The 27103-nt window shown below is 42.9% G+C and overlaps 1 protein-coding gene across 2 annotated transcripts in view; it reads right to left on the bottom strand.

Moving 5' to 3' along the window:
* Nucleotides 1-17194: 17194 nt before the first annotated feature.
* The window catches only part of SLC38A6 (solute carrier family 38 member 6), a 35086-nt gene continuing 25177 nt past the window's right edge, over nt 17195-27103 (bottom strand). For both annotated transcript variants that reach the window (XM_057383853.1, XM_057383854.1), the window contains exons 9-16: nt 25200-25265; nt 24953-25006; nt 23323-23402; nt 22559-22659; nt 20404-20528; nt 19396-19540; nt 19181-19275; nt 17195-18045 (exon numbers count right to left, since the gene is read on the bottom strand). In XM_057383853.1, the coding sequence (XP_057239836.1) occupies nt 17965-18045; nt 19181-19275; nt 19396-19540; nt 20404-20528; nt 22559-22659; nt 23323-23402; nt 24953-25006; nt 25200-25265 (747 nt within the window). In that variant the 3' untranslated portion in view covers nt 17195-17964. The remainder of the gene's footprint in view (nt 18046-19180; nt 19276-19395; nt 19541-20403; nt 20529-22558; nt 22660-23322; nt 23403-24952; nt 25007-25199; nt 25266-27103) is intronic.

Below are 27103 nucleotides of genomic sequence, written 5' to 3'. Positions count from 1 at the left end.
TGAAAATCCTTCTGCAGGACAGGTGACCTGCTCGTCTCCATCTGGCCTTTACTGTTCTGGCTACTCTTGTTGACATCTGTAACTAATTTGTGAYGGATGAAACAGAGCTGTGACCAATMCAAAAAATCTTTATTAAAACCCTGCCAGGTTAATCAGCAGGCATTCCTCAGGAATGCTGCTTAGGAGGAGCCAGCTCTGAGWAATTCCATGGGACATTTCTGGAAGGAGCATCTCATCCCAGCTTACCCTGAAACACATCAGCCATGGACAAGGCACCTCGTGTCACCTACAACCCTGGGGACAGAACTTAGGGACCTTTGTGAAACTTTTCCTTCAGTTGTTTCACCTGGCAGAGAAGAGGCTCATGGTGACATGGAGCACCTTTCCAACTGGTTCAAGAAAAATCTGGTACCCGGTTTAGTGCGAGCTGAGCTCGTGTGTGTACGTGCATGTGCTGCACAGCAGGACCCCTTTTCTCATTTAAACAGCCAATTAAAGCCCACTTTGGCACTTAGCACATGACATCARCTTGCAGTACTTAAGCTGCCTAGCACAGTGTGAATTTAATTTGATAAAGGGGCAACTAATAAAGATCTTGGAAGGCTGGTTAAAGTTCATTAAGMCTTTCCTTTCAAGGTATACTTGCCTCCAGTGCAAAAGCTYGCATCYATTTTTTTTTTTTTCTTTAAARYTGTGYTATATCCTGCCACCAGAAAAAGGTGCCTGTGTCACATCCCGACAGGGTATATTTAAAGTCTCACTGTCAAAGTCATGGCAGGCCTTGGTTCTTTGCCCAGGAATGTGCAGAAAGAAAAATAAAAGCCCTTTTCCCTGAGTGTGGGGCGAGGAGTGCGGTGTGTGTTGGTGCAGGCTCCTGGGAGGGGAACGGGCTTCTGTCACACTGAGCTGCATTCATCCTCCTTCTCCTGAGCCATCCGTGATTCCAGATGGATTTCATAAACAGATGAGGAGGCTCCTCTGAGTTCACTGGCTTAATGAAGCCCGTATGGCTGACTCATGTAATAAGTATTTAATCATGTTGATGAAAATCGTTCTAAAAACTTCCACCACACACAGAGCCGCTCCCCGAGCAGCCGTGGGGCTGATAACACCACGGCACAGCCGAGGCACCTCCGTTCTCCACAGCCTCTCCAAGTGCTTGCCTTGACTTTCACTGAGGATTTACAAATGTGTGCCTGCATTGTGCATTGCCACCCTCCAACAAGGGCCCCTTCATCTTTGAAAACGCTCCTCAAATCACCCACCAAAGTGCCACAAAAGGAATTTTTTTTAAGYCCCACATTCCCCATGCAGCTGTTCCAGAGGTCGCTCAAGGGTTAACACTTSGGTGTTTATATCTTCTTATTAGTTTCTGTTTGTGCTCACCAATGTCCATGCCTTAAAAATTTGCTGAGCTYAAGTGGTGTCCCTTTGTAAACAGAGAAATGCCACAAAACCTTGCAAATACTGAGTCATCTTGGGTGGAAATTGTTATTCTTGTCAGCAAAAGTCCTTATCAGCGCCAAGAAGGATACGGGCCTTCACCACTCCAAGGTATGGACCTAAATGAACATGTGTAAGACCATGATAATGTAATCCACACAATTTTTTTTTAATTTTAAGCTAGCTCAGAAAAGTCAGAGTTGCTCCTCGATTCAAGTTGGATTCAAGTTCATGTTTGTCCTTTTACAACTGGCTCCTCAGTGTTCAGCAGCAACATTCTTCTGAGAGCGCTGAGGAAAGGAAGATGAGCCCCACACTGCCTTGCCACTGACAGAGAGAGGAACCCCTTGTTTTAGCTCCATGAAATTTTGGGAATCAGTCCAAATTTGTTGAATTAGGTTTAATTTTAAATGTTGTGGGCAAGACCAAGTGAGGAGGTTTGATTCATAAGATAATATTTTCCAAAYTGTAGAAATATTGAAATCAGGTGTGCTTGCAGTATGTCACCAGTTCCATGACCCATCCTCAGGTCATGGGATGGGCTGCTGACATCCTGACACGGAAAATTATTTTCTGCCACGAAACCAGACGAAACTTCCACTTTGTGTCATTAACTGTGAGCTTCCTTTTGTAAGCAAATTATTTTCCAAATCACTGAAATGTAGCACCGCGTTCACGGCTTCAGAAAGTGGGTTTATTTAAATTTCTCTCACTAAATTTTAAAATAGCCTTTTTTTTTTTTATTTTTTTCCCACTTCTAAACATGCTTTGRTGCTTGGTGTTTAAGTCTTCAAAACTGGGAAGTCTTTGAGATTGGAAGGTCTTGAAGACTGGGAAATCTTCTGGTTGACTTTGACTCGTATTGCTCTGGCACCATGATTTACACAGCTCCAAGTAATGGGAGCATTATGTTTTTTAGAGGCTCGATAACAAAATTAGAGTCACTTTACACAAGTGCTTCATCCTACCATTCATGAGCTTACGAATTTTGCAACATCAGGACCAGACTCTGAAAGCACAGGAATTCTGTATCTCACTTTAGAGCACCCAATGAAGATGCCATTGTGACCCTTCACAAGAGCACCTTAAACAGAAAAGCACTGAACAGTGGAGAAAGTCTCAATTTCCTCAGTTATGACATCAAACCCCAGAGCTAAAGGACACCAAAGAGAGGGTTTAATGCCTATAAATCTTGCAGTGTGAACTGATTCATGACTCAGACAAAGTGCCCAGACCCCTAAGTCGGGAGAACAACCCTTTAAAATACAGTTTGCTACTATTGCTGGAAACTTTAACCTGCTGCCTTCACACTCAGGAAGGTTTAAGCTGCAAATGGCAGGAGAGGATTTATGTGTTCCTCTGAACAAAATACATCAGGGTAGGAAAACTTGACCCGACAGTTCTGAGAYGTGCCTGCCGTAAATAACCAATTGATTGGCTGGGCTGCAAAGCCATTAGCAGRCGTGGGGAGCCTGCTGAGACTCAGACACCGTGTAAAATGCTGGAGGTGCCAGCAAAATGGATACAGCAATCAGCTACGTGGTCACCTTCCAGCAGAACTGCTCCAGAGGGCTCATGAAAAATGGAGCAGCTTTTATCTCCCTCATTCCACAGCGTCCTGGAAGGGGGTTGTGTGTGGGATCCAGTCTGTCGTGGGCCAAGAGGGAAGAGAAGAGAGATAAAATGACCACCTTGTGCTTGAGCAGTAAATCATCTGGAGGAGCAGAAGTATTTCAAATGAGGTTGGAGATCATGCCTTGACAGTTTGCAGATGAGTCTTTTCTGCTGTAAATTACCACAGCTGCCAAGTGGCCCTGGTAGGTCTGAGCCAGCACAGCTTTCCACCCCCAGAAAAGTGGCAGCAGTTACAGAAGAAGGGAATTTGATGACTCAGGTCACAGACTGTCAGGACAGACGGCCAGAGGCTGTTTTACCCTCTGAGGATGGGTCATTTTTACCTTTTCCCTTCCCAAAGAACACATGGGATGTTCCCATCTTCACTCCCACTGCTGCAGCCACAGTTTCTGGACGTGGGTTGATCTTTTTGTGCTGTCCCACTCTGATGGCAAGGGAAAAGGTAAGAGCAGTGGGAGTCCCCTGGAGCAATGCCTACCAAGTCTTTCATGCTGGAGAAGTGCAGGCAGTAGGAACAGAGTAGACATGATGCTGGTCTTCTCCAGTCATTCATTTACATTATTTGAGACATGCACGTTGCAAATGAGCAGGAATCTGGGTGTAAATGGATCCATAAACAGCATGGTGATGAAGCAGAGCCAGCTCCTCAGGGAGGCTGTGCTTCAGGCACCAACATTGTCCCAAAGATGGGACCTTGTTTCTGTATCAAACATGAGATGGGAAGTGWTGAATGGCAGGTGAAGGATAGGAAGGAAGAATGTGGGTATGTGAAATTCCATTCAGCCTGACCCTGCTCAGAGTCTCAAGTGCTTTCCACACTCAAGGAGATCAAGGACCAGATCCTGTGGTGGGTCTCTCCTCTGTCCTGGTGCTGCCACCACTCAAATCCATTGCCTGTTTCAGACCCAGAGGATTTCTCCACTATGTAGGACTCAGTTTCTTTTCTTTTTTTAGGTTAGATTCAACAGTTGGACGTCTTTTTTCTCTCCAAGGAGCAGAGCCCTTCAAGGGAAGAATTGCTTRCAAATAATAGAATTGTTTCCAAATTATTGTATTTACACAATATGCAAATGTGCATTGATCAAGTACTGACATGCTGCTGCACAGGTGGTTTCCTGGTGGCTCCTAAAACATCAGAAATGGTGAAAACCAGGAACAGATTCAGCTGCTTACAGGAATCTGGGCCATTCCTATGAACTACAAACCTGTACATGTGTGACTGAACTTTGAGTGTCACTAGCTAAACTCAGGTTATATTTTAACACTCTGCTAACCCAGTAATTCCCCCCATTTTAATGTCACAAGAGATTATTGATCCCCATCCCTGGAAGTGTTCAAGGCCAGGCTGGATTGGGCTTTCAACCTGGTCTAGTGCAAGGTCTCCTGAATTTTGTATCTGGAAAACACAGAGGAAAATGCTGCCATATACTTTTAATTTATTCTCCTTTTTCCACCTTTTTGTTGTTCTTTTTTGAACTGAAATCAGCTTTAGGAAGGGATTGGCAGCAAGAAACTGTTGGGATCTCACTTTTGTTTTGCAGGTAGTAGCACCTTGGAATTTGTGGACTCGTATAAACTAGGGCAATAAAAATTATCATCTTTGGAAAAAGAAGGACCTCAGCAGCACCTCATCTCTGACAGGAGACAGTAATAAATGCTTTGGAAACAAGTATCAGAAAGGGAAAAGTAGTGGTCCCATGCACCCAACCCAGTTTAGGGGAGGTAGTTTAGGGTCTTTAGAAGACAGCGGCTGTATCCAAATGTTCTGCAGTGAACAGGCACTGTTTGTGCTCTTTTCCAAGAACCTGTGTAATCCTATCCTTGGAAAGCTGTAGCCACCACAATACCACCAGTGAGGTGTTCTGCAGTGCCATGAAATCTGTTAGAAAAGGAAGCAGTGGGGCAGGTACCCATCTCTTCTCTCTGGTCACCAGTGCCAGGACCCAAGGGAAAGGCTGGAGCTGTGTCAGAGGAGGTTTAGGTTGGATATTAGGGAAAGGGTCTTCAGGCTCCCTGGGGAAGTGATCACAGCACCAGCCTGATAGAGCTTAAGAAGTGTTTGGACAACATTCTCAGGCACATGGTGTGATTTTTGGGGTGTCCTGTGCCAGGAGTTGGATTCCATGGTCCCCRTAAGCTCCTTCCAGCCCAGGGTGTGTCATGATTTTACAACAGTTCCTTTTGCTGCCTTTAACTTTTCTGTCAGGCAGGTGCTTTAGGCACCATTTAGTCCTGGTTTTATGGGATAAAGTGGATAACGGCTCCATATTCACTCCTTAACTACTGAGGGCTCAATCCACATCCCCTCCTTGCTCACTTCTCTCCAAGAATCTCACTCTCTTTGAACTGCCCAGTTTTTGGAAGTCTAACACAAGATTTTGGACAAGTGTTTTGCTACAGGAGAGAAAGTGCTTGCTTTTGGAAGTGTCATTTTAGTGCACACAGCACAAATGTTTATAAATACAYACCTGCACACTGACAGGGCACTTGTCAAAACACATTCAAAAGATACCTATGTTCTTTCATGTATTACATACTCAGAGTGAAAATAACCAGCTATATTTAACCCAGATCCAAGCCCAGACTAAATTATTTCAAAGGTCAATTAAAGAACAGAAAATCTCACTAGCTAAGAGATAAAAAACTCCCATTCATCTGCAGTTCCAAGAGTTTTCACAGAACCAAAGCACAGGATGAGAAACTGCAATTWAGTACCATTTCATACAAAAATCATTGACAACTCCAAGTTTCTATACCTGCCAAGACCTGAATTCAGATGACTGCATTTGGCCTACAGCAGTTGATGGAAACTCCATCACTCACCACACTGATGTAGTTGTTTGGAAACCAACGGCTCTTGGCAGAGAAAACACATTTCAGCTTCTGTTGAATGACTGCACATATGAGGAGCAGGAGATGAGACAGACCAATAGCCAGTGATCAAATTCAGATTATGTTTTGGCTGGGGCTTAAAGTTCAGGTCTGAGGCCAAGTGGAGGCTAGGATTTAGCCTGCAATGTAATCCTGAAATCACATGGGCTCTTCTCCTCAGGTGCTGGACTCGGCTGCAGGGACCGGGGGTGTTTTCTCCCTTGCACTGGTGAGTCTGTCGGTTTGGCAGGAGCTGCTGTTCTCGCTGCATTCCTGTTCTTCAGCCCTGTGTGAGTCAGTTCTGGAAAACTCTTATTCAACCACAACTGGAAAAGAAAGAGAGAAAAAAAAAAACCCAAGCCAAAACCCACAGATCAAATCTGTAGGACGGGTTAGAACCACAGAGCCCAGTATTTTACCCTGACAGCCTGGATGATCTCAGCACAGACATAACCACAAACAGCCCAAGGAAGMACTCGGGGAGCTGAGCCCCTGCTTCCATCCCCCAGCCCCCAACCAAGAGAGCAATGAATGCAGCCAGCCAAATCCCTGAAGAAACTCTGGGATTTGTTCTCTCTGGCTGATTAGGAAAGCTGTTTCCAGAACTTTAAGTCAACACCTTCCTTCAACCTCAGAACACCTCCTTGGGTAAACATAATCACCTTCCAGGTTTGGGCCTTACTCAGAACGAGATCACTCCACACAGGAATCGTATTTAGCACAGGTCACGGTTTAAAACATCATCAGAAATATCTGCGAGGGCGTTCGTGTTTCAGCTTTGCCATCAGCCCTAAGGTGAGAACACCCTGGTGTGGATTTGCGATGCGCACCAGAACGTTTGTGCAATAATGAATGATGGCCCAGCTCCATTTCTTGTGCAGTCTGCAACTTCCCGACGTGTCTGACACACTGGGAACCCACGCACAACGGTGATGGAAAACTTGGAAAGCAAAKGGACGTGAAGAAAAGCTCTTGGTGTAATTTTACAGTGTGTGAAAGACTTAAAGCAAGAAACATGACCAGATGCCACAAGGAAACTACTTCCAATTAGTTCTGCTTTGTGTTATACCTGCTGATGAAAAATAAAAACAAATTCATTCTGTCAACAGCTCTATCTATAGCATAATCCTTAAATGAACTCATCCGTCAAACTGGTCTCCTCTGGCAAAACATATTACAATCCTTGGTTCTCAGCTGTGGGAATCAATCATCTGTTTCCCAAACCCATTGGTCAACATCTTAAGAACCCAATATATTTTTATTGCGCTGAACAAGCCAGTCACAGGGCACCAACCTCACCACACCACCTATGTACAAARGCCTCATGCATTAGCGAATTCAGCAATTCCAGGGGAGCTACTCCCCTGTCAAGGTTACATAGCAAACGTGCCTGACCTGGAATAAAAGCAAAGCTCAGCCTTTTTGCCCCAATAGTGTCCATGGGATGTGGAGTGGTGTGACACAGATTGCCCAGAGAAGCTGTAGATGTCCTATCCCTGGAAGTGTTCCAGAGCAGTTTGGAATGGGGCTTGGAGCAACCTGGTCTAGTGGAAGGTGTCCCTGCCCATGGCAAAGGATTTGGATTGAAATGAGCATTGATGTCCCTTCTAACTCAGACAATTCTGTGACACAAATTGTGCTTTGCATGAGACACATCAGGATGGAATGGTCRGAGAACAACTTCAGTCATGGTTACCAAAGATTGAAATGTGGCCTCAAAGTCATTCTTGAAATCCCATTTCCCAGCAAGACTCACTCGTGCTGTGAGCAGACACTTATGGAATTGGTGCTCTTGGCCTCAAAATATTGGCTGACAAAAAAATAAAGTAAAAGTGAAATATAAACCGAGGTGTTTCTTGCAGAGGCATTGGCTTAGACAGGCAAACTGCAGCAGTCGTTTCACCTAAGGCAACCTTATGAAAGCTCATTAYTTAGCTGTATTTTAACTAATGAAGTGGCAATTACAATGAAATTCACTGGGAATCCCTCAAAATAATTTATGACTCCAGTGCAGACAACTAAGGAATTTTGAGCAAAGCAGACATATCAAGGACACCCTGGTCTTACTGTTTGAACAGTAGTACCAGCTACTCTTGGCATTGCAGGAGCAGCAATATCTGACTGATATTGGCTCAAGATAAACTTCCATCATTTCCCATGGACTCCAGTTCCCTGGGATAYTTGAGAAATGTTTGTTTCTGGGTTTGAAATGTTTTGATGCAAGTCTTTACAAGAAGCCAAACCTTTCAGAAAGTTCTGGGTAACATTTCCCTGAATCCTGGGGTGCAAGCAAAACAGGAGAGGACTCTTCCCACCCCCAAGAAGATCTTACAGAGGTCTGTTATTGCTCAGCTTGGATCAACAGGAGAAGTGCACAGACAAGTAACTCAGAAAACACTGCTGACGCTGACCAAGTGATGAGATTTTAAGGGGAAAAAAAAGAGCATTTTACTCACATTTTTAACAATATTAAGAGTTTATGAAAAGGCTGGGCTACCAGCAGGTTGGAGAAAAGAAAGGTGTGTCCACAGTGTGGCAATCTACCTTTTCCTGGATGGAGAATGACCACAGCCAAACTCAAGGGAACTGTGTGCCCAWTCCAGCAGGTGCTACACCTCCATCACAAGGAAACATTGACACTGGAACATTGGTGTGCACAGATATCAATAAATCTCACTGCAGAAAGCAGCAAAGGCAACAGGACCCACAGCTTGGTGTGTGGATTGGCTGCTCAAACATGTCTACCCAGGGCCCCCAGACCCATCAGTCCTGGTGCTGGCCTGGCAGCCTGAGGAGGAGGAGTAGCAAGAGAGGAATTTGAGCTGAAATCAAAGCCAGACATCCCCAAAGAACAAAGCCGTGGCTCTGGACATGCGTACACCAGGGGAATCTTGGGGCAGATAGGTGCCTGGCACACAGAGACAGATAGGGAATTTTGTCAGCCAAACATCTYCTGTACCCATTCCCTTGGGAGGGAAGAAGAGATGCTAGCAGAGCTGGCCAAAAAACAAAGTGAACGAGTCATGGAYCACTGGAGAGGCAAATAATCCCTGTGCAGCAAACAAAGTCAAGTTTGAGGAACAAAACCTCGTGGCTGGCAGGCGGTGGCTGCTGAGGGCACAAAACCAGCCCCTGGAGAGTAACCTGGTGTTCACCTTCCCTAAACCCAAAACCAGCCCTCSCAAATCCCCTGGCATCACTGTGGGGAAGCAGCCTTGGTATCTTCCCTCTGCTTCCAAGAACAGCTTGGAWAAAGAAGAGGGCAGGTGCTGAGTGTGTCACTGTGGTGCCAGCCAGGAGCAGAGCTCCATGGGCGTCTGGTGAGCCCAGCCCAAGCCAAGGGATGGCTTTGGTGTGRCCTGGGATCACCCATTGGGTTCCCTGGGCATGAACTGTCCTCCCAGCCCCAGGTATTTTCTCCTGCTCTGCTTTAAATGATGGAGGGGCTGGGGGTTCTCCCCAGCAAGAGATGGCACTGMAGAGACCTCACCCTCACTGTTGGGACATTTGTTCTCCTGATCCCTGCATCCTGCTGTCCTTGGGGAGCTGCCCTGAACACTTGTGCCCTTCACATCCTCGGGATGGTGACCGCCCCAGGCCCAGCACCRAGACAAGCTATAAATACTCCTTCCATCCTTCCCCCATCACTCAATCCCCTGGCACCCCAGCAGTGGTCACAGCCTCTGTGGACCAGCCCACAGCCCCGGGGCCAGCGTGGGGGCACCAGCTGCTTCCCCCTCCCAGCGGGATGCCCGCGGATGCTCCAAGCCCCAGGGGTGGCGGGGCATCCCACAGGCTCTCCCAGAGGCACCGGCAGATTAGCGGCTCTATTTTTCAAGCTGATCCCCTCTCACCCCCTCCGACTTCATTCAACTTACAAAGAATTTAARAGAACTTGGCAGGACAAGCAGGATCTAAATATAAACCCCGGTGGCCATTTCGTCAAACGAGCCCCGATGAGCAAATGGYCTCTGTACCTGGAATGCGGGTTCATGGAAGTGACAGGTCAGCAAAGCAGCTGCCTCTTTCCTCCCAGCACAATGGGGATAGCAGAGATGCCATCAGCACGAGTTTTTTCCTACCCTGCTGTGCACTAGAAAAACTATTCTTGGAACATTATGGAGCAGGGGAGTAAAAATAGATATGCAGGTTCAGCATATGACYGTCTTCACTCCTTGTGATTCCACCTTGTTTTGCAGAGAATAGAAGGAGATGCAGTTGTGCCACCCTGTAAAAYTCTGTGCTGGCTCAGCAGCTCCTGGTAATGACAATTGCTGCTTTCCAGGCTTGTTTTAGAAATCCTTCCAGCAACCTGGGTGTCTCTGCAGTGTCAATTAAACTAGAAAAGATGAGTTTTTAACCAGACTAGCCAGGGTGGGAAAGGTCAAAAACTTGCTGAAACAGCTTCAGGTGAAGCTCGGTTTTGCTTATCACTGTTGGCAGCAACGAACATTCACCAGTGGTGAAGGAATTTGGGAGTAAGGTTTGTCTTGCTCCAGGATCTCCTCTTGAGGAGCCATCCCCAAGCCCCACACGTGTCCCCACTGCCACAGCTGCTTGCCAAAGCTTTTTGGCTCAGTGAAGTTCAGTAGACACCAAACCAGCTGGAGCTGTTGGGATGTACCAGAAGCCCTGTGGCTGCTCTGCCCACGCAATATGCCCATCTCAGAGCACTGTGATGGCCAACTTCGTCTGCTCCCAGAGGAGTGACAGTGGTTAAATAATCCCAAAGTTAATGCTGGTGGAATCATTTCAGTGATGCAGACTGGCACTGGGAGCATCTCCCACCCACTGAGCCACCCCTTGTGGCATTTTTAGATCCTTGGGGACAGGCAAGTGTTTATGGCCAGCTCAGAAGGGGCTGAGTGACAGGCTTTGACCTCAGGCTCTCCTCTCCAGGATGGCTCCAGGATGGGCCACCACAATGGGACTGTCATGTGGGGTGAGGACAAGCCTGGCAATGTTCACAGGGAGGCACAGGCAGCTGAGACACAGAGGGTGACAGAGCAGAGGGTGACAGAGCAGAGGGTGTCCCCCTGCCAACCCCACAGACCCTCTGCACAGCAGGGAGGGTGCCACATGCTTTGGAATGGACACTTTAATACACATTGGCAAAACAACAGAGCTCCAAGAGACAACCCAAAAAATCTTTCCCCACCTTGGTCCTCCTCCTCTCCACTCAGCCACTTTCCTTGTTCCCTGGGGAATGGAAGGRCCAGGGAATTTCTGTGCCTTGGTGATCTTTAGACTTGGCCTCCCTGCAGCTGCAGCAACCTAAAGCAGTTCTGTGGCTGCTCCAGAACCAGCTTGGTTGTGTCAGAGCCCAGCCCAGCAAGAGGAAGCCCCTCTTTAGGGCCTGGATCCTGAAAATTCCAGCATCATTGAAAGCCTCTGGCATTTGGCTCCTAAACACTTCCTGAGCCACAGGGGGTCACCAGGAAAGGGGACTGACCCTGACCTGCTCATGCCCTTTATCATCACTCAAAGCCCCTGRGCTGGAACAGGACAACAAAGCTTTTAAATTCACCAAATTACCAACAAAACCTCACATATAACACCCATTGGACCCTGCTTTTTTCAACCTTTTCAGTCAAGAACGTTCCCTCTGTGTYACAGAAAGGGACTTCAATCCTCAGCTTCCCAAGAGGTCATTTAACAGCAAGCTGGAGGGAGCAGAGAGATGACAAGGAATTTTAATAGAAGGCAAATTAAACTCTTTACAAGTCACTTCCAAACTGATTTATATAGCCAAGGTTGCTCCACTGCACTTTTCACAGAMGAAAAGTCCCCTAAGAAAACACCTTCAAAGGACTGATCCAACTCTCCTTGAAACCAGGAGAGGCAAATCATGCAAGTCAAAGCTGGGGGTAAAAGGTTCACAAAACCCTCAAACCACTCAAAATCCCCATTCAGCAGATCGTGCCACAGCTCCCTGAATCCCAGATGCTGAAGCCTAATGGATAATGCTGAGCTACAAAAACATGAATGTACGTGGAGTTTCTTTATTCTCAGCATTATGACTCAATTTTGTAGAATTAACCTTCACTTCAAAGCAAGGAATTTTGTTTGGCCTCTCCCGGGAGCCCTAAACCCCTTGTGTTTGTATTCCACCCCTGCAGCAGGAGCAAGGGGTGGCAGGGAAGTGCTAAAACCAAATGTTTCCCCCTTTGCAGCACGCTGGAGAATGTGCAGCGACACCTCAGCTCAAAGGGAACGGCCTTGTTTAGACAAGCCATGGCAAACATGAGGCACAGGYCCTGGAGGAATGGCTTCAAGGGCTGGAAGAAGGTGGAATATCGACTTTTATAATTTTTGGGTGGAAAAAAAAGATCTATCCATGGTTTCCGCAGAGTTTCAGCCTGATGTTTTGCATCCTCTGGGGAAATGTCATTCTTTGGCTTCCAACCCACCACACTGAACTGTCAGATTAAGGAATGGCAAGACTGATGTCTTTGGCTAACCAGGCCAAGACAATGACTCTCCACCATCACTGGAGTAATCTCCCCTTGGAAAAGAACCAGATGAATGTTCCCTTTGGTGACATGATTTCAGAAGATACAACTTGTAAACAGCAACGGAAACTGTTCCAGAAAATACCAAAAGGAAAACTGCACAATTTCAAAAATTTTTGAGCTGGCTCCAACGGTGACACTGATGAGCACTAAAAATGACTGTATCCATGCAGCTCCTTGTCCCACTGTGGCTTCCAGGGAGCACCCAGACTTTATGGGGTCCACCTTGTTGTGGGATAGGGTGAGACATGGGCCTTTCTCTCTAATCCCATTAGAGATCACTTGCATAAAGCCTGGCTGCCTTTGATGGTATTACTGGTTGTGTAACAGCTGAGACAGCTCTTGCTCATCCCTACCTCATGCACTTTTTGATCCTTAGAAAGTACTGTGGTGACTGCTAGCAAACCCAAAGTGCCACGAGAATCGCTCTGGTTCCACTTCACTGGTCTCTATGCCTACCAAATCCAGAGTAGGCCATTTTCATGTGACAGGGTTAATGAATAAATATCAAATTTATTTTTTRTAAGGGCTCAGCTCTTCACCTTTCCATCCCACCAGTGCCTGGCAAGTTGCTGYCTGCAAGCAGGACACCAACATGCASCWGATTCTGCCTCACTGCTCAGGCTCTTCAGAGCTTTGTGCCAGAGGGTCAAATATTGATTTTTATATTTGGAGAAAGAGAAGYGGATTGTAGCAGTGTGAACAGAGAAGTGAATAAACCCCATGTATTCAGTCACCTTTCTCTTTAACAAGGATGGAAGGTGTTCATCAAAACCGGGAGCAAAACACTAAACATGTGTCCCATGAGCCATCTCAGTGCCAGACCTGTAGGAAGCTGTAAAACAGAGGCTCCTTAACCCCTTCCTACATGAGATTCACAGCCACAAGCTGCACAAACCCAGCTGGGGAAATGCTACACTAAAGCCTCCCTTTCAGCCCAAAGCACAGTGAAACAGCAGAGTGTGACCGAAGGTAAAAACAAGGCCTGAGATTTTCATGGCCCTCAACTCCAGCCTGACAGGCTCTGTGCTGTTATAACCACATCTCAAATCTTTTCTCCATCCCTGCGTGTAAATCCCACTATCAAGTGGAGCTACCTGRGAGGGCGGGGAGAAGGGGCTCCCAGGAACACTGTCTCACTTTGGTCTGCAGAGCRGTGAGACGGGCTCCTGAAAGGCAACAGACTGGAACAACCGCCCCGAGCTTCCAGGGCTCGTTAACTCTCCTTGGCCAGRTCTGTGATTTGCTACATGATGCGTGCAGCAGGAATTTCCAGCCTGTCTCCAGAGAAGTAGTCCTGCATCCCTGGCTGATCAGCCACAGCACCAACCTCTCTGTTCCATTGCAGATACCCAGCGACTTCGATTAAATCATGCCTGAAATCTGMAATGTAAATCAGGTGGGGAAGGCATTAATGGCAGCAATGTAAAGGCTCAGTGCAAACCTTCCCAAAATGAACTGTCCTGACCTTCACTGGGCTGACAATAAAAGTGTGACATCATGTGCAAAYGAGCTTTAAATTCAAACCAGGTGYCRGGAGCTGCCTGGCGTCACAGGGCTGTAGTGCAAACCACTGATGTGTRAGCAGGGATGCTGGGGGCAGGAGAAAGGCTGAGGACAGGACACACTCAGCAACAGAACAGGACAGAATTCTGCACTGCGCTTGAAAACACCAGGGTTTGTGTTCTTTACAGCCAGTTCCACTTGAGGCAAGCACCGTTAAGTAAACAGGGTTGTTGATATTCATTTCCAGGTGTGTGAGCACTCCCATAGCTCTGGAGACAAGCCAGCAACACAATAATGAGGGTTTTATCCATGTTTGCTTATTCTCAGGACTCCCTTAGACACTGCAAAAAGCTCGGAGCTGCACTTACAGGACACAGCTATTGGAGAGCACTGTGATTTAGTCAGAGAGCACATCCATGGTCCAGAGCTCCTCCTGGTCAGCCATCATTCCTCTCGCTGCTACCCACTAACAAAATACCCTGTCACCCTGACCAACCCTCTCCTTATTGCACAAGAAGTCCCTTCCCAAGGGGTCTCCACAAGTTTTCCACCCTGTTCTGCACTAACAGGCCAGCTGGTCACCCTGTCCACACATCCCAGAGGCAGTGATGGCACAGAGCTGTGCAGCCTCTGAGATAAATTCTGCTGGCTTGTGTTTATGGGGGGATCAGATCAGCACAAAAGAGGCCGGTTTGCTGTCTATGAACTGATACCTGGGAGGACAACAACTGCAGTTCTCGTTGGACAAGTCACTTCTTGCTCCCTGGTGCTTTGGAGAGCACAGTCCAAAGAGTAAAATCTGTCAGTAAGAACAGATTGGCCCAGGATTGGCAGCTGGGAACATTTCGAGCTGGGTGCTGCAAAACATCACCTGCACAACAGACTGGGGATCACACACATCTGTGTAGACTGTAAACAGTTCTTTATTTTCCGCTGGTCATTTCTGAAACATGCCCTGGCTATTCCACAGTGAACCTGAGGCAAGGAGAACTCAAAATAGAAAATTCATTGTACAACACACAGGTTTGACACAAGCTGGGMAATTTTTACATCCACATCATTATTAATTTCTTCTGGGAATTCCATTTCCATACAAAGCATGGCTGGATGAGCACCACTGAAGCACACAGTTACCAAGACCACCACCACAAACTGCAGAAATTACACAGCACTTTAATAATACTGAAAATTCTCTCCCACTGGCAGTAAGAGTAAACATGTCCAAAGGTTTCTCCACATGCAGAGCAGCTACAATGAATTGTTTCAACACAAAGATGAACCGGAAAATACATTTTCAGTTGAAGTGTTACATTAAATCTAACCAGAAAAGGAGTTCTACAACAATCCTAGTTTTGAGCAATGTTGTTTGGCAGTCTCCTTCCWGCCATGCTGGTTACAAAAAGTACTCTTCACACCCAGCTTATCACAGTCCAGCTGAAATTTCAGCAGCCTCCAAATGGACAAGGAATGTAAACAGGAGAAAAAGAGAAAAAAAATCAAAGGCAGCCAATTAATTTTCATGTCTTACACTGTTCGTCCTGCTCAACTGGGGAAAGGAAACCTTTCCAAGAGAGTTCAGAAATGCTGTGGGTCCCATCAGCCATTCTGTCAAGTCTTCAGAAAAGAAGGGTGGAAAATGCTAATGACAGGTAACAAAGCAGCATCACAGAAATTTATAAATGTGGACATTTGGAAGTGAAAATAACTCCATGCAAGAATAATGAAGATAATATTTGTCAGCATTTGAGTGAACTGAAAGCTCCMGACTGGAGGCCTTTTTTGCTCAAAAACTRCATTGAAGTGCACARTTCTAGGTAAACCCWTRAAACACAAYRYACAGAACAGMCATGGGAGATGAGAAGGATAAAAAYAGTGTCCTTACTCTGGTTTTTCATTGTGGACAACACTCATACCTTCTAAATTTGGCAACAGAAGCTCTTTTTTTGCCTCTCTCTCTCCCTCCCCTCCTTCCTCTATATTTTAAGTTATGAATTTCAGAAACTCAGAAGCAACAGCATTTCTAATTCTTTTTCAGATGAAAGGTAACAGGCATTCTGTAAAACCCTGTGCTATCCCTTTTGCACCACAGCCAAAATGTAATCACAGAGCTCAGCAGAGCTGTGAATTGCTCCCATTCATCCTCATCAAGTATTAGCTTCATACACTGGGATTCATCATTCCAAAGTCTACCTATCAGGATAGTCAATAGCCAGGCTAGTTAGGATAATACCCAAGGATTAAAAYCAATACTGTAGTGATTTCTGCAGCACCACAGGAATCCACTGTAAAGTTAACACTGTATTTCAGGTGTTTTTTCAGTCACATTTTCAAGATGATGCACACAAAGCAAACTGTCTGAGTACAACAGAGCATCAYAGTGCATGGCAAGACTCAGCTTTTTCAGGGAGAGGGTGGAAGAGGAAAAGCTTAGCAAAGCTTGGCCAMCTTTCTGTCCCCTCACAGATAATCGAAGTATTAGACCTATTATTGGTTAGAGTTTAAAGTAAAAGTGCCTGCAGTGATGACCTACCAGTACTACTCAACAGTATGCCACAAGAGCAGATAAGAAATGAGAAACAATTTCCATAGTATTTCTAATAAATACACCCTCTAAACTGTAGTGTCTGACAAAAATCCCTGAGTTAATTCTCATCAATGTAAGGTCTCCTGTTTTCCAAAGAAGTGTTGGTTCAGTCAGACAGAAAATCATTTCCTGATGTACAGCTGTCACTGCTTACTCAAGGTATGCTTTTACAAGGTATATTTTTAGATTTATACTAAACTAAAAGCAGTACCAGAGATTCCCTGAGCATGTGAATCCCTGCACTGTAACAAAGTCTGTGAGACACAGCTATCAGAGRGCAGCCACAGGCAGGAAGGCAGCTGGTTAGCAGAAGTCAAAGTTTAAATTGGAAGAATGAAGGCAAGTTCATTTTTCAGGCAGATAATGTCACCTCTCATGGTCATGTTGGTTTTCTGCTGGATAAACATGGTGACAGGAGCACTGGCAATGCCACAGGAAAAGTTTATAGACATCTGAGGTAAAATGAGAGCTCCATAAAAGTAAAATTTCCCTTTGTCTTTAACAGAGGCAGATTTTCATCTTTTAAGCCCAAATATTCTCTGACACACAACAGAACACAAAATGTAGAAACATTTCAGTTCAAACCTGAAACAGTTGTAAAAATAGGAATAGGAGAGAAAAAGAGAAGTCTTTCACAGGGAGGAATATTGAGGTATATTGAGTGGTTTCAAAAGCAAGTATTAGTTGAAAAATGTCTATTATTAACTGCAAAATGAAAATACAAAATGAAATGCTACTAAGAGCTATTATGCCTGATGGGCAAAGCCTGCTAATTTAAAAATTACATCAAGATGATTCAAGTGTGCTGACATAGAAAAACTATTTTAAAAGACAATTAACAAATATTATCATGACATGCCCATTAAACTGAGCTAAGGCAATTGGTTTCTGGATCCATCTTAAGATAAACTAGGGTAAACACTTGGAATCAACAAGTTCTTAATGTGAACTGGCTGAAATTTTGGAAATTATTCCAGCAATTGAAGTTTTTCAAGGATTAGGACAATGTGCATTACTGTAAGTGCATATATCACACACAATGACTAATGTAATGTCTATTCACCTTGTTGTCTTGAAAGGATAATTTATGTCAAGTTTCTACTTTTGGCCATGATGAGCCCCAAACCATTTTTGCATCGCAGAAATTCTCAAGACACCTTTTCACCTATCATTATTACATCATAAAAAACTCATATTTTAGAACAGTAAAGAWGAATTGTCCAATAACTGAAGAGCATGACTCAAGATTAAAGAAAGGCCATCATTAATGGAGTTGAAAAGAGCATTACTTCTTCCATTGGCAGCTTTGGTCAGTGTTTCTTTAGGATGAACAGCACTCATTGCAGTAGTGTTGGCACCTCTCTGGCTCTTGCTGTCCTCCTGAAGCTCAGTTCAGACAGTGCCAGTAGGCTGTCACTGATGAACCCAATTGAAAAGTATTAGAACCAAACTGAGAAGGCCAACACAAATGCCAAAAATAACCAAGGCACATGCCTGTGAAGAAAGAAAAGCAAAAATTAATGTTTTGCTGAAAGAAGCATTTTACACGTCCAAGGCTTATGAAAAATGATAACAAAAGTTCATAAGAATAGGTATAAAGAGTGTCTTAAAATAATCTGTTTCAAATTACTCAGTCCTCAAACACAAGGTATCTGYTTAGTGGGAAACTAAACGAAGTCTGGGATAGTTTTACTGGGAACTCTTGGAGCAGTCTGGTCTCCCTACTCACACTATCCAGCTGCACAAAAGATAACTTGCCCTTTACAACTCCAAGCAAATTGAGAAATGGAATTTGTGTTTTACTCAAAGTGCAATTAAAATAACAATGGATTTTTTACATTTTTGAATAGCCMGATGATGATAAAACCACAGTTCAAGAGACAGTAGCTTGCTGATTTATAACAAGGCCCCAAATCTGCTGGAAGTAGTCATGACTTCAAATGGTCAGAGGGCAYCATTATTAGATTTTCTTTCAGATTCCCTGTTTTGTCAATACAAGAGCAGCCCCATGAATCATAAGAATGGCAGAAAGACTATAAACAGTTTGTCAGGATTTTGGCCACTGCCACGAAGTTGCTCTGCTGAGCAGTCATTAAAATGAAGAGTTACAGTGCAAAAAGCAGACTCCTGCACAAATTCCAACCAGAACTTAACCTACTACACCAAAAGAGAAACCACAAAGAGGAGACAAAAAAATAGGCACAGGACAAAAAAAAAAGGTGGTTTTGAGAAGTCTTGCACTGAAAACAAACACAAAAACTGTTTCACTTAARTGCAGTTTAGCTTTGTCCCAGCTTCCCAGATAACATAGAGTAACATGTAAAAACTGAGAAGAAACTGAATTAAAAGTCAACATCTGAAAACCATAGGGGAAGGCACATACTCAGATCAGTGGTCCAGCACATGGACACACTGTTTGCACTGCTTGCCAAAAATCTCTGGTGAAGGAGTTTCAGAAAGACCAGAGCTACCACGAAGGATAAAAGAAAATGCTCAGAGATTTTGTGAGCTGCAAGGAAAACAAGAGCTTTGCCCTTCGGGTTGTGTGCTCCACTGTGTATTATAATGCATTTTAAATGAGTCTGTTTCAATGTTATTAGTGCACATGAAAAAAAAAAAAAAAACATACCCCAAGTTTCTGTGGTGATATAAAGTCCTCTCTGTTAAGTTTAAGATAAAATAGCCCAGGATAAATGAAAAGCAAACATGTTGATGTGGTTGAACCTTTAAAAAACAGAAAGTAAAATTTTGTTTAGAGAGGACTGAAGTACATTACACAATCATATCCTGAATTTCTTGAAGTTAAAATAAAAACCAAGAAAACCAACCACCACAAGAACTTACCAACTATTCCAAATACATTTTTGATGTCTGGCACATACATCGCAAACAGAACAACAATTGTATTCAGTGTTAAGGTGACAAGGATATGGCAAATCCACGACACAGGAAGATGAGARAAAAATACCATCAACACAGCTTTCCTTGCCTACACAACACAAAGACAAACATTGTGTGGGTAAATACATACATGTACATATTTTTTGATCTTATCTCAATTTCATAACCTTAAGAATTATGTCATTCCAGATGTGAAAAATCGTTTTAAAAAATAAAATGCCAAAAGCTTAGCAATAATTTAATGCCTTGTCTCTCTGCAGTGTAGAATGCAATTTATTACTTTATTAAAACAAGATTTATCACATGGCCATTAGTCTTCAGAAATTACTGGCCCCTCCCTTTTTTGGAGGGACAAAAGAAGGCCTGGGGGATAGTGCTTTGTCTCTGAACATGCTTGGTAGCAAAYGTCTGCATGTTGCCAACTGATACATAATCTATACATTGCTTCCATACGCAAAGTTTTGCCTGCACAGATTTTTTTGGTCCTAACTATGAATTTTCAATTCTATCACAGCACTGATAAGCTAAAGTAGGGTTTTTTTTGTAAAGTAAGTCTATGTGTTTTTAATTTACAATTAAATTGAGTTTCAAGTATAAGTGTGTTTGTGTGTGGGTGCGTGCATGTAGAAAGGAAAAACCAAGTCAGCAAAATTCAATTTAAGAGGAAAAAAAAATCAAACTAAATAAACTTTAGAAGTTCTGAATTCTCTAAATTAAAAACAATGCTGTGGGCTAGTTTTAATCTGAATTCTGTCTCAAGAGCACAAATTAGCTTAGTGGTTAGTTGTTATTTTGGAGCTTTCATGGAACATATGCAAATATGTGGTCTTTGATCAATCACTTGACAAGTGAATAAGATACACAAGACTAGATGTGACTCAAGTAYTGAAGTCTGCAAAGCATTAGTGACCAGTGCTGACTGCCAGCTCCAGAGCATTCAGGAATACTTACAGGGAAATGGATCAGAGGGACTGTCAGCAGCACAGCAAACAGAATGGCTGCTCTCACAGTCATGATGATGGTATCGTGGGGCAGGTACCTGGAGTAACCTTGGAGCAATTCAGAGTCCACTTTATCTGAAAACAAGACAAATTAATTGCTCTGTTAATCACTGGAGAGCTAAGGTAATTAGCAAGGCTTATTAAGGTGCCATTCAAATGGATCCATCTGCTTGGGAGATGCAGATACACTCTGACATTACTGATACACAAGGATGGAAAATCTTCAGAAAAATGAAAAAACTTCAGGAGGCAAGTCCAGGGAGAGCCTCTGCTGAAGCCAAAGATGCCTAAAGAGAAGATACAAATATGAAGGAGACAGCATAAGAAAGAAAGATAAGAAAATTTAACAGCAAAAGTCAGAGCACTGAGAGTAGTCTGATTTTTTTTTATTTTCTTTTTRTATCTTAACTCTGTTTTTGTGGACTTCACAATGGACCAAAATTTCAAAGTCCAGTCACCCTGTGAAGTTTCAAATTCACAGAAAACAGAAGAAACCATCTGAACCACAGAGAGATGAAACATGCCTCCTTTCAAAGAGGGAACTCTTCTTTTGTTTTCAATTTAAAAGAAAATGTTTTAAATTTTCTCAGACTGGTGTTTTAGGAACAGGGAACAGACTTTCTCTGTTTAAAGAAGTAAGTTAATTAAACAAGACAACCAAAAAGTGAAAAGGAGAAGAAGCTTGCAAGGGGAAAAAAMTAAACCAAACAWACAAAACAACTCTCTTAYAGACATCCACTGCTGATTCCAGCATTTCAGGCTCGTGAGTCYTAGAGTTGCTAAAAGAAATCAAGCCTGCAGAAAACCAAAAGCATTCCCAGTGAAACAGACTAAAAGGCTACCATCAAGACAGGGTCTTGTCCCAAAGAAATCAYTGCAGTAAAGGTAACAGGAACTGGGATGGTTTCCAGGACCATTCTTTCTTTTTCCTTGTTTTTTTGGTTTTTTTTTTTTTTTTCCTTATTATTGAGATTTCATCTGGAGACAGATGGTTACCTTGTACTGCCCGCAGAACTTCTCAGAGTTGCACTTAAATTTATATTTTCCAACAAACCTCATGGAGACAGTCAGGAATAGTGGCCAAAATGCTATTAGGGCCTTCATGACTCCTCATATAATTTTTTCTAAGGTTTCTGAGTATCTAGGGAATATTTTCAGACATATGCTTACACTTGGAGATAAAAGATACACAATTCCCTAAAAATCTGGAATTATTAGATGATGAAAGCCAATATTCTTGGTGCTTTGTCAGACACAATCTTATCCCCATGATCGAGAATTATAAAATGCTCTGAACAGAGTGGAAACCCTAATCAGAACTTTCCTCTTACTGCCTTAGTCTCCYGTAAGAACTTTTATTCATTACAATCAATAAAGATTAGCATTTGATCACCTCATAAAATGAATTTTCAGAAGACTTTAAAAGGATCCTCACAGATGACTGTGATGCATTTATGTGACAGCACTGGTATTAAACCACTTCATAACCAGCAAGTAGAGCAATTCAATTGCTCTACTGTTATCACTGCTGTATGAAACAGACASTCACCTACTTCTGCCATGGTTGTGATGGATCTTTAAAAAAAGGCCACTATGTAGATAAGGGGTCTGAAATCTTTCTGTGCATGTGAGAAGTACAAGAGTGCCAGGCAGAAAAAGTCATCTGTGTTTACACTCTACTAAAAAAACTGTATCTAGAAGTATTTGAAGTCCAAATGCAGAGTAATAAAATTAGTACTGAAGCAGACTGTCASCTAACCTCTACAGCAAATGAAAGATGCCTGTAGAATTTGGTAGGGCAAGTGTGACACCCCACCCACTCTTCTGATTGGTAATAAAAAGGTACATTTACTTCATCAAGCACTATGTCAACAACATTTCTAAGMAATGTGCACTGCTTGGTTCAGTTCATGTATCAAACAGACACATTTCTGGCTCAGGCAAGACCAGAAGCATGTGATAGAAAACTCAGCTCAAAGCTTATCCTATTGAATTTTTAAAATCTGAGGGTTCAAGTGTATCAATTCCTAAAGCATTCCAGGCAGAAGACATTTATCATTTATCATTAACCTTTGGTCTAAGGAATACTTGAAGAATACACTTACCATAAAATGTCAGATACCCAAAGAGAGCAGACATAAAGTAAATTAGGAARCTCAGACCAATTCCTGTGACAGTTACCATCTGCATTCTCCTTTTGGACGGACTAAAATGGAAAAAAAAAGGAAATTATTTGCTTTATCTGTACTGAGGAGATTAAACACAGCACAATCCACACAGCACCTTGCTTTTCATAAGGAAGTATTCACCTAATATTAGTGCACTGAGTATTTGCTGAGGTCTCTGTTGTCATTAATATTTAGTGGATTTAAAAGTAATTTTAATCTGGTAATTAAAAGGGCACTTCTCAAGCAGGCAACTAATGTTGGCCCCATCTTGTAGGGAATTTAGACATCTCAGTGTCTCTTTTAAATGAAAATTAGGATTTACACAGAAAGGTATCTATTCAGAGCCAGGAACAGAATCTCWGTCAAAAATCCTTACTGATCAGATATGGCCAAATGCAGATTCARTTATAGCCATACAAATTAACTATTAAAGTACCTCAGCAAAGGACCTTTTATTCTACTGATTGTCCCGGGCAGGACAATATACTGACATTAACAATGGAACCATATTTGCTACTTTTCTTCCCTGTAAGAAAGAAAATCCAGTAYAGACTAAAACTGTACATTTCCCAAAACCATGAAAGCTCCTTAGTTTGATGGCACTGACTTAAAAATAAAAGTAAGTTGGGATTAATTTAGGGAAAATATTACAAAAAAGGTTATAATTRTATTTTAATATTACATGTGTTCTCATACATTACCTTTGGAGCTCACAATAGATTGGCAGGACTGAGGTATGGCACAGAAAAGAGAAGGCCATAGTTGGTATTGCATAAGCGCTCTAAAATAAAAAGAAAACATCTTGTAAGTTGTTTGCTATTACTGCTGGTTGGAAAAATATCTGGATGAATCCAGAATTCAGTTCAAGTGTTGGAAGTCAGTGGAACTAYTTCCAGATTAATGCTTTGATATAAATCTCACCAACACAGAAACAGTGTCTCTAAATCAATCAGTCCACAAAAATTCAGCCTTTTCAAGTCATGTAAGTTCAAGTGGTCATAGCTCAGTTTCATCATCAGAAGTCATGCTGCCTATAATCCAAAAACTGAACGATCCTTTTTTCTCTATACTGAGGCCAARTACTTATGTAGAAAGAGTAGGATGTGTCCCAGAGCCAGTGTTTCATCTGTGAAATTCTCTAAGAAGTTTTCCAATTTCTAATATCCATGGCTACCTGTCAAATTACTGATTCCTTCACCTTGACCTCACTGTTTTCTTACTGCTCCTTCAGAAAAATTTGGATACAACAAAAAATATGACCAAAAATATTAACAGGAAATATAACATTCTTTGGCATCTAAAGTTTTAAGACAGTTATGTAATTAAAGATGCAACCACAAGATTAATTGTGTATTATTCCAAAAACTTGTAATAAAAGAGATGAATCATCTAGTACAGCTTACTGCAGTTGTCAAATGAAATAAGCTGAACTATAATAAACACTTTTGTGCTGAAACAATCAGGCCTGTACTGGTAAAGATATGCCACTTTCTACTGATAAAACTACTTGTAAAAAAGAAGTAGAGGTGAGTCACAAGATTCTTCAAAGCACAGAAGGCCAGGATCTTATGGTAGATATTTCTGGTCAAAGCACCACATCTTCTTTTATCTAYAGATGACATTTGTCTGATGTTTGCRTTGCCCAAGGTTTGATTGTTTTTTTCCTTCCCTTTTTCCTGGAGGATTGGGGTGGACTTTGTTTTTTCAGAGAAATTCAGCCATCTCTCCTAAATCCCACAGGGCTATCCCAGAATTAGCCTTACCTTTTTCCCTTCCTCTTCACCCCACAGAGACCAGGGTTCTATACGATACTTCCTCTCCTGCAAGCCCTGATGGGTGGTGACATGACTTAAATGCCACATTAATTAACAAATACCAGAGCTGGCACCCCGCAAGATGCACAAGATTGCATCAGGCATAAAGAATTAGCTTCAGGTAAGGAAAAACCTAAGGTTAGGTCTAGGCAATGTCAGGAAACCTGTTCTACCCTGCCTGCAGCTAAGAACACACAGCCAAGCAGCACCAGATTCCAGCTGAGGGCATATTAAATTGGCCTGATCTGACTGCATGATGAGGCTGACCACTGTTTCATCTGTTATACTTTCTTCTCTGGCCGTATTTTCAAAATATTTTCATAAATTCTAGCTTGGACAGTCAGCCATTATATTAAAAAAAAWGTGAGACTGGATACTATTTGGCAGTAGGTATAGAAAACACTTCAGCAGCCCATGAGTTTTATACAAGGACAGCTTACCCTGTGTAAGGTTTAAACCCCAATTTTTTAAAAACCACTACCCCCCTTTAAGTTTGTGTACTGTTAATAGAGATTACCTCTTTTGAAAGATGAAAGAGCTTTGCTTTACAATCCCCAGTAGAATTTGAAACCTGTAAAACATAAATGCAAAAAAAAGGGCATAATGAAAGAATAAGCCCAAACCACAGACATGAAACTTTTCAGTTTCTGTGACRATTAATAAAAGAAGGAATTTAAATTGCAAGCCATTCTGAAAGTGTTAATGTAAAAAAAGCATTACAGTTTACTAGTAAAATTAGAACTTCAAACCAGCATGCACTTTACCTGTAAAGTCTCCATGGCACTACTCAGAGGTAGAGGACAAGGGATCGACCATTTTTTAATCATAACCTGCAAAGACACCGTATTTCATGTATAAATGATATCCTAAAAATCAGTTTTCAATTTAGATACACAGAGTTAAAGTATCAGCCTGTTGGAACACACAGCAGGGAGCTACACCCCCAGTAAATTACCAGGCCTGCCTGGCAGACAGGCCACCAGAAGGAGCCTTTGACAGAAAAGCTTGCCAGTGCCATTGCACCCAGCTGCTCACTGTGCACAGCTGGCAGCCTTATGGMGCAGGGATCTGGAGGTGGGGCACTGCAATGGGCTCTGACAGGAGCTGAAATACAACCAGCACTCCCCAGTCACTCTCCCTGGRCTCCACAGCAAGGGCCTCCCGTCCRGAATTGCTGCTGCCTTAGCGATCCCAGGCTCRCGCCCGGAGCACACAAGCCCTTAACAGAGATAGAGCAGAGCCTAGGGCTAATCTTAAAAGGCAGGAACATATGGKTTGGACTAGAAAGCAAAGGAAAAACAATAAATGCAATTATTGTCCCAGAATGTCATTGGGCCTTCAGCTACACCCTGCTGGTTTAGGGACTGCCAAGTAACAGGGCTGAAAATCAAAGGGAAATTAAAATAAGAAATGTTACCTCCTTTTTCAGGAGCCCAGTTTAAAATGATAGTTGCATTGCTCTCCTCACCCTAATTAATTTCCTATTGTAGTTGCCTGGCTTTAGAGGTTATAATTCTTTTGAAGCCTGGAGCAAATAATTAAAAACTTAATTAAAGACTCAGATTCACAAGAAGAATAACATGGAAAGGAACTCTTCTCCTGGCTCAGAGAATTGTGTTTTGCTTGCTGCCAAGTGGTATTTCCCAGAGGATTAGATGCTCTCTCTTGTCACCAGTGCCAGGAGARGCAAACAAAAGTTACCTCTGGCCAAAATGTGGGGAAAGCAAACTGTGGGTACATGGCAGGCTGAGTACATTGTGGCAGTAACACATTTTAGACTGCACAAGTAGAACAACTAAAGGTATGGAATGAGGTGGTAGCCTGCTCAACAGCAGCCTGCAAACACCAAACACTAAAATATAATTTGGGCCTGTGTTGTATTTAAAGGCACCCAGACAGGGAAGGCTTTGAAGGCTCCAAAGTAGCTTTGTGGGAACTCCCCCACTCCAGCCTAAAGCTGGAACAGGCTTCCTGAGCAGTGAAAAGGGGCATGGAGCTGAAGGGCAAGGTTTGGGGAAAGTAAAATGTGCCTGGCAGTGGTGAGGGGAAGGTTTCCTGGAASCTAAAGAGCAAAGATATATATAAACATTGCAGAGGGAGGATCAGACAAGCCAAATCTAAAAGGCTGGAGAACATTTTTTGAAAATAAATGCAATACAGGTTAAGAACAGACTGAACTGGGAATAAAAGAAGACAAAATAAAATGCAGTAGGTGAATTTAAAAATCTGTGTTTACATTTGCCCACCTGCTTAATTACTCAAATGTGTTTAGGTTTCCAATTGTAGTCTAATGAGGTTCCCCAACAGGAAAGGATTTTTAAGCTGGCAGCACAGCCCAGTTAGCTGAGCAGTCAAGCAGGCACCACAGCTTTCCTCTGGAACTTTAAGCCTATTTCATATAAACATTCTTTTGAGTATAACAAACATTTGGTTTAAAGTGAAAAAAACTTAAAGAGATTCTAGTGGAAAAAGAGTATTTTAAACCTACACCAAAAACACTGCTAAAGTTAGATGCTCAAAATGTTCTGATATTCTCAGTGATTTTTTGTATCCTGCAGAGGGAAAACAGGAATCCCTTTATTCCAGCAGTACTGACAGCTAAGGGGCTTTCATTACATATGGCAGGTTCCCAATCTACAACATGTTTTGGTCTGAGAACATAAACAAG

The sequence above is a fragment of the Malurus melanocephalus genome, unplaced genomic scaffold (genome assembly GCF_030028575.1).
Source record: "Malurus melanocephalus ecotype Western Australia unplaced genomic scaffold, MMel_1.1 scaffold_667, whole genome shotgun sequence".
In the NCBI taxonomy this organism is placed as follows: domain Eukaryota; kingdom Metazoa; phylum Chordata; class Aves; order Passeriformes; family Maluridae; genus Malurus; species Malurus melanocephalus.
This window is presented reverse-complemented; position numbering and strand designations above follow the sequence as displayed.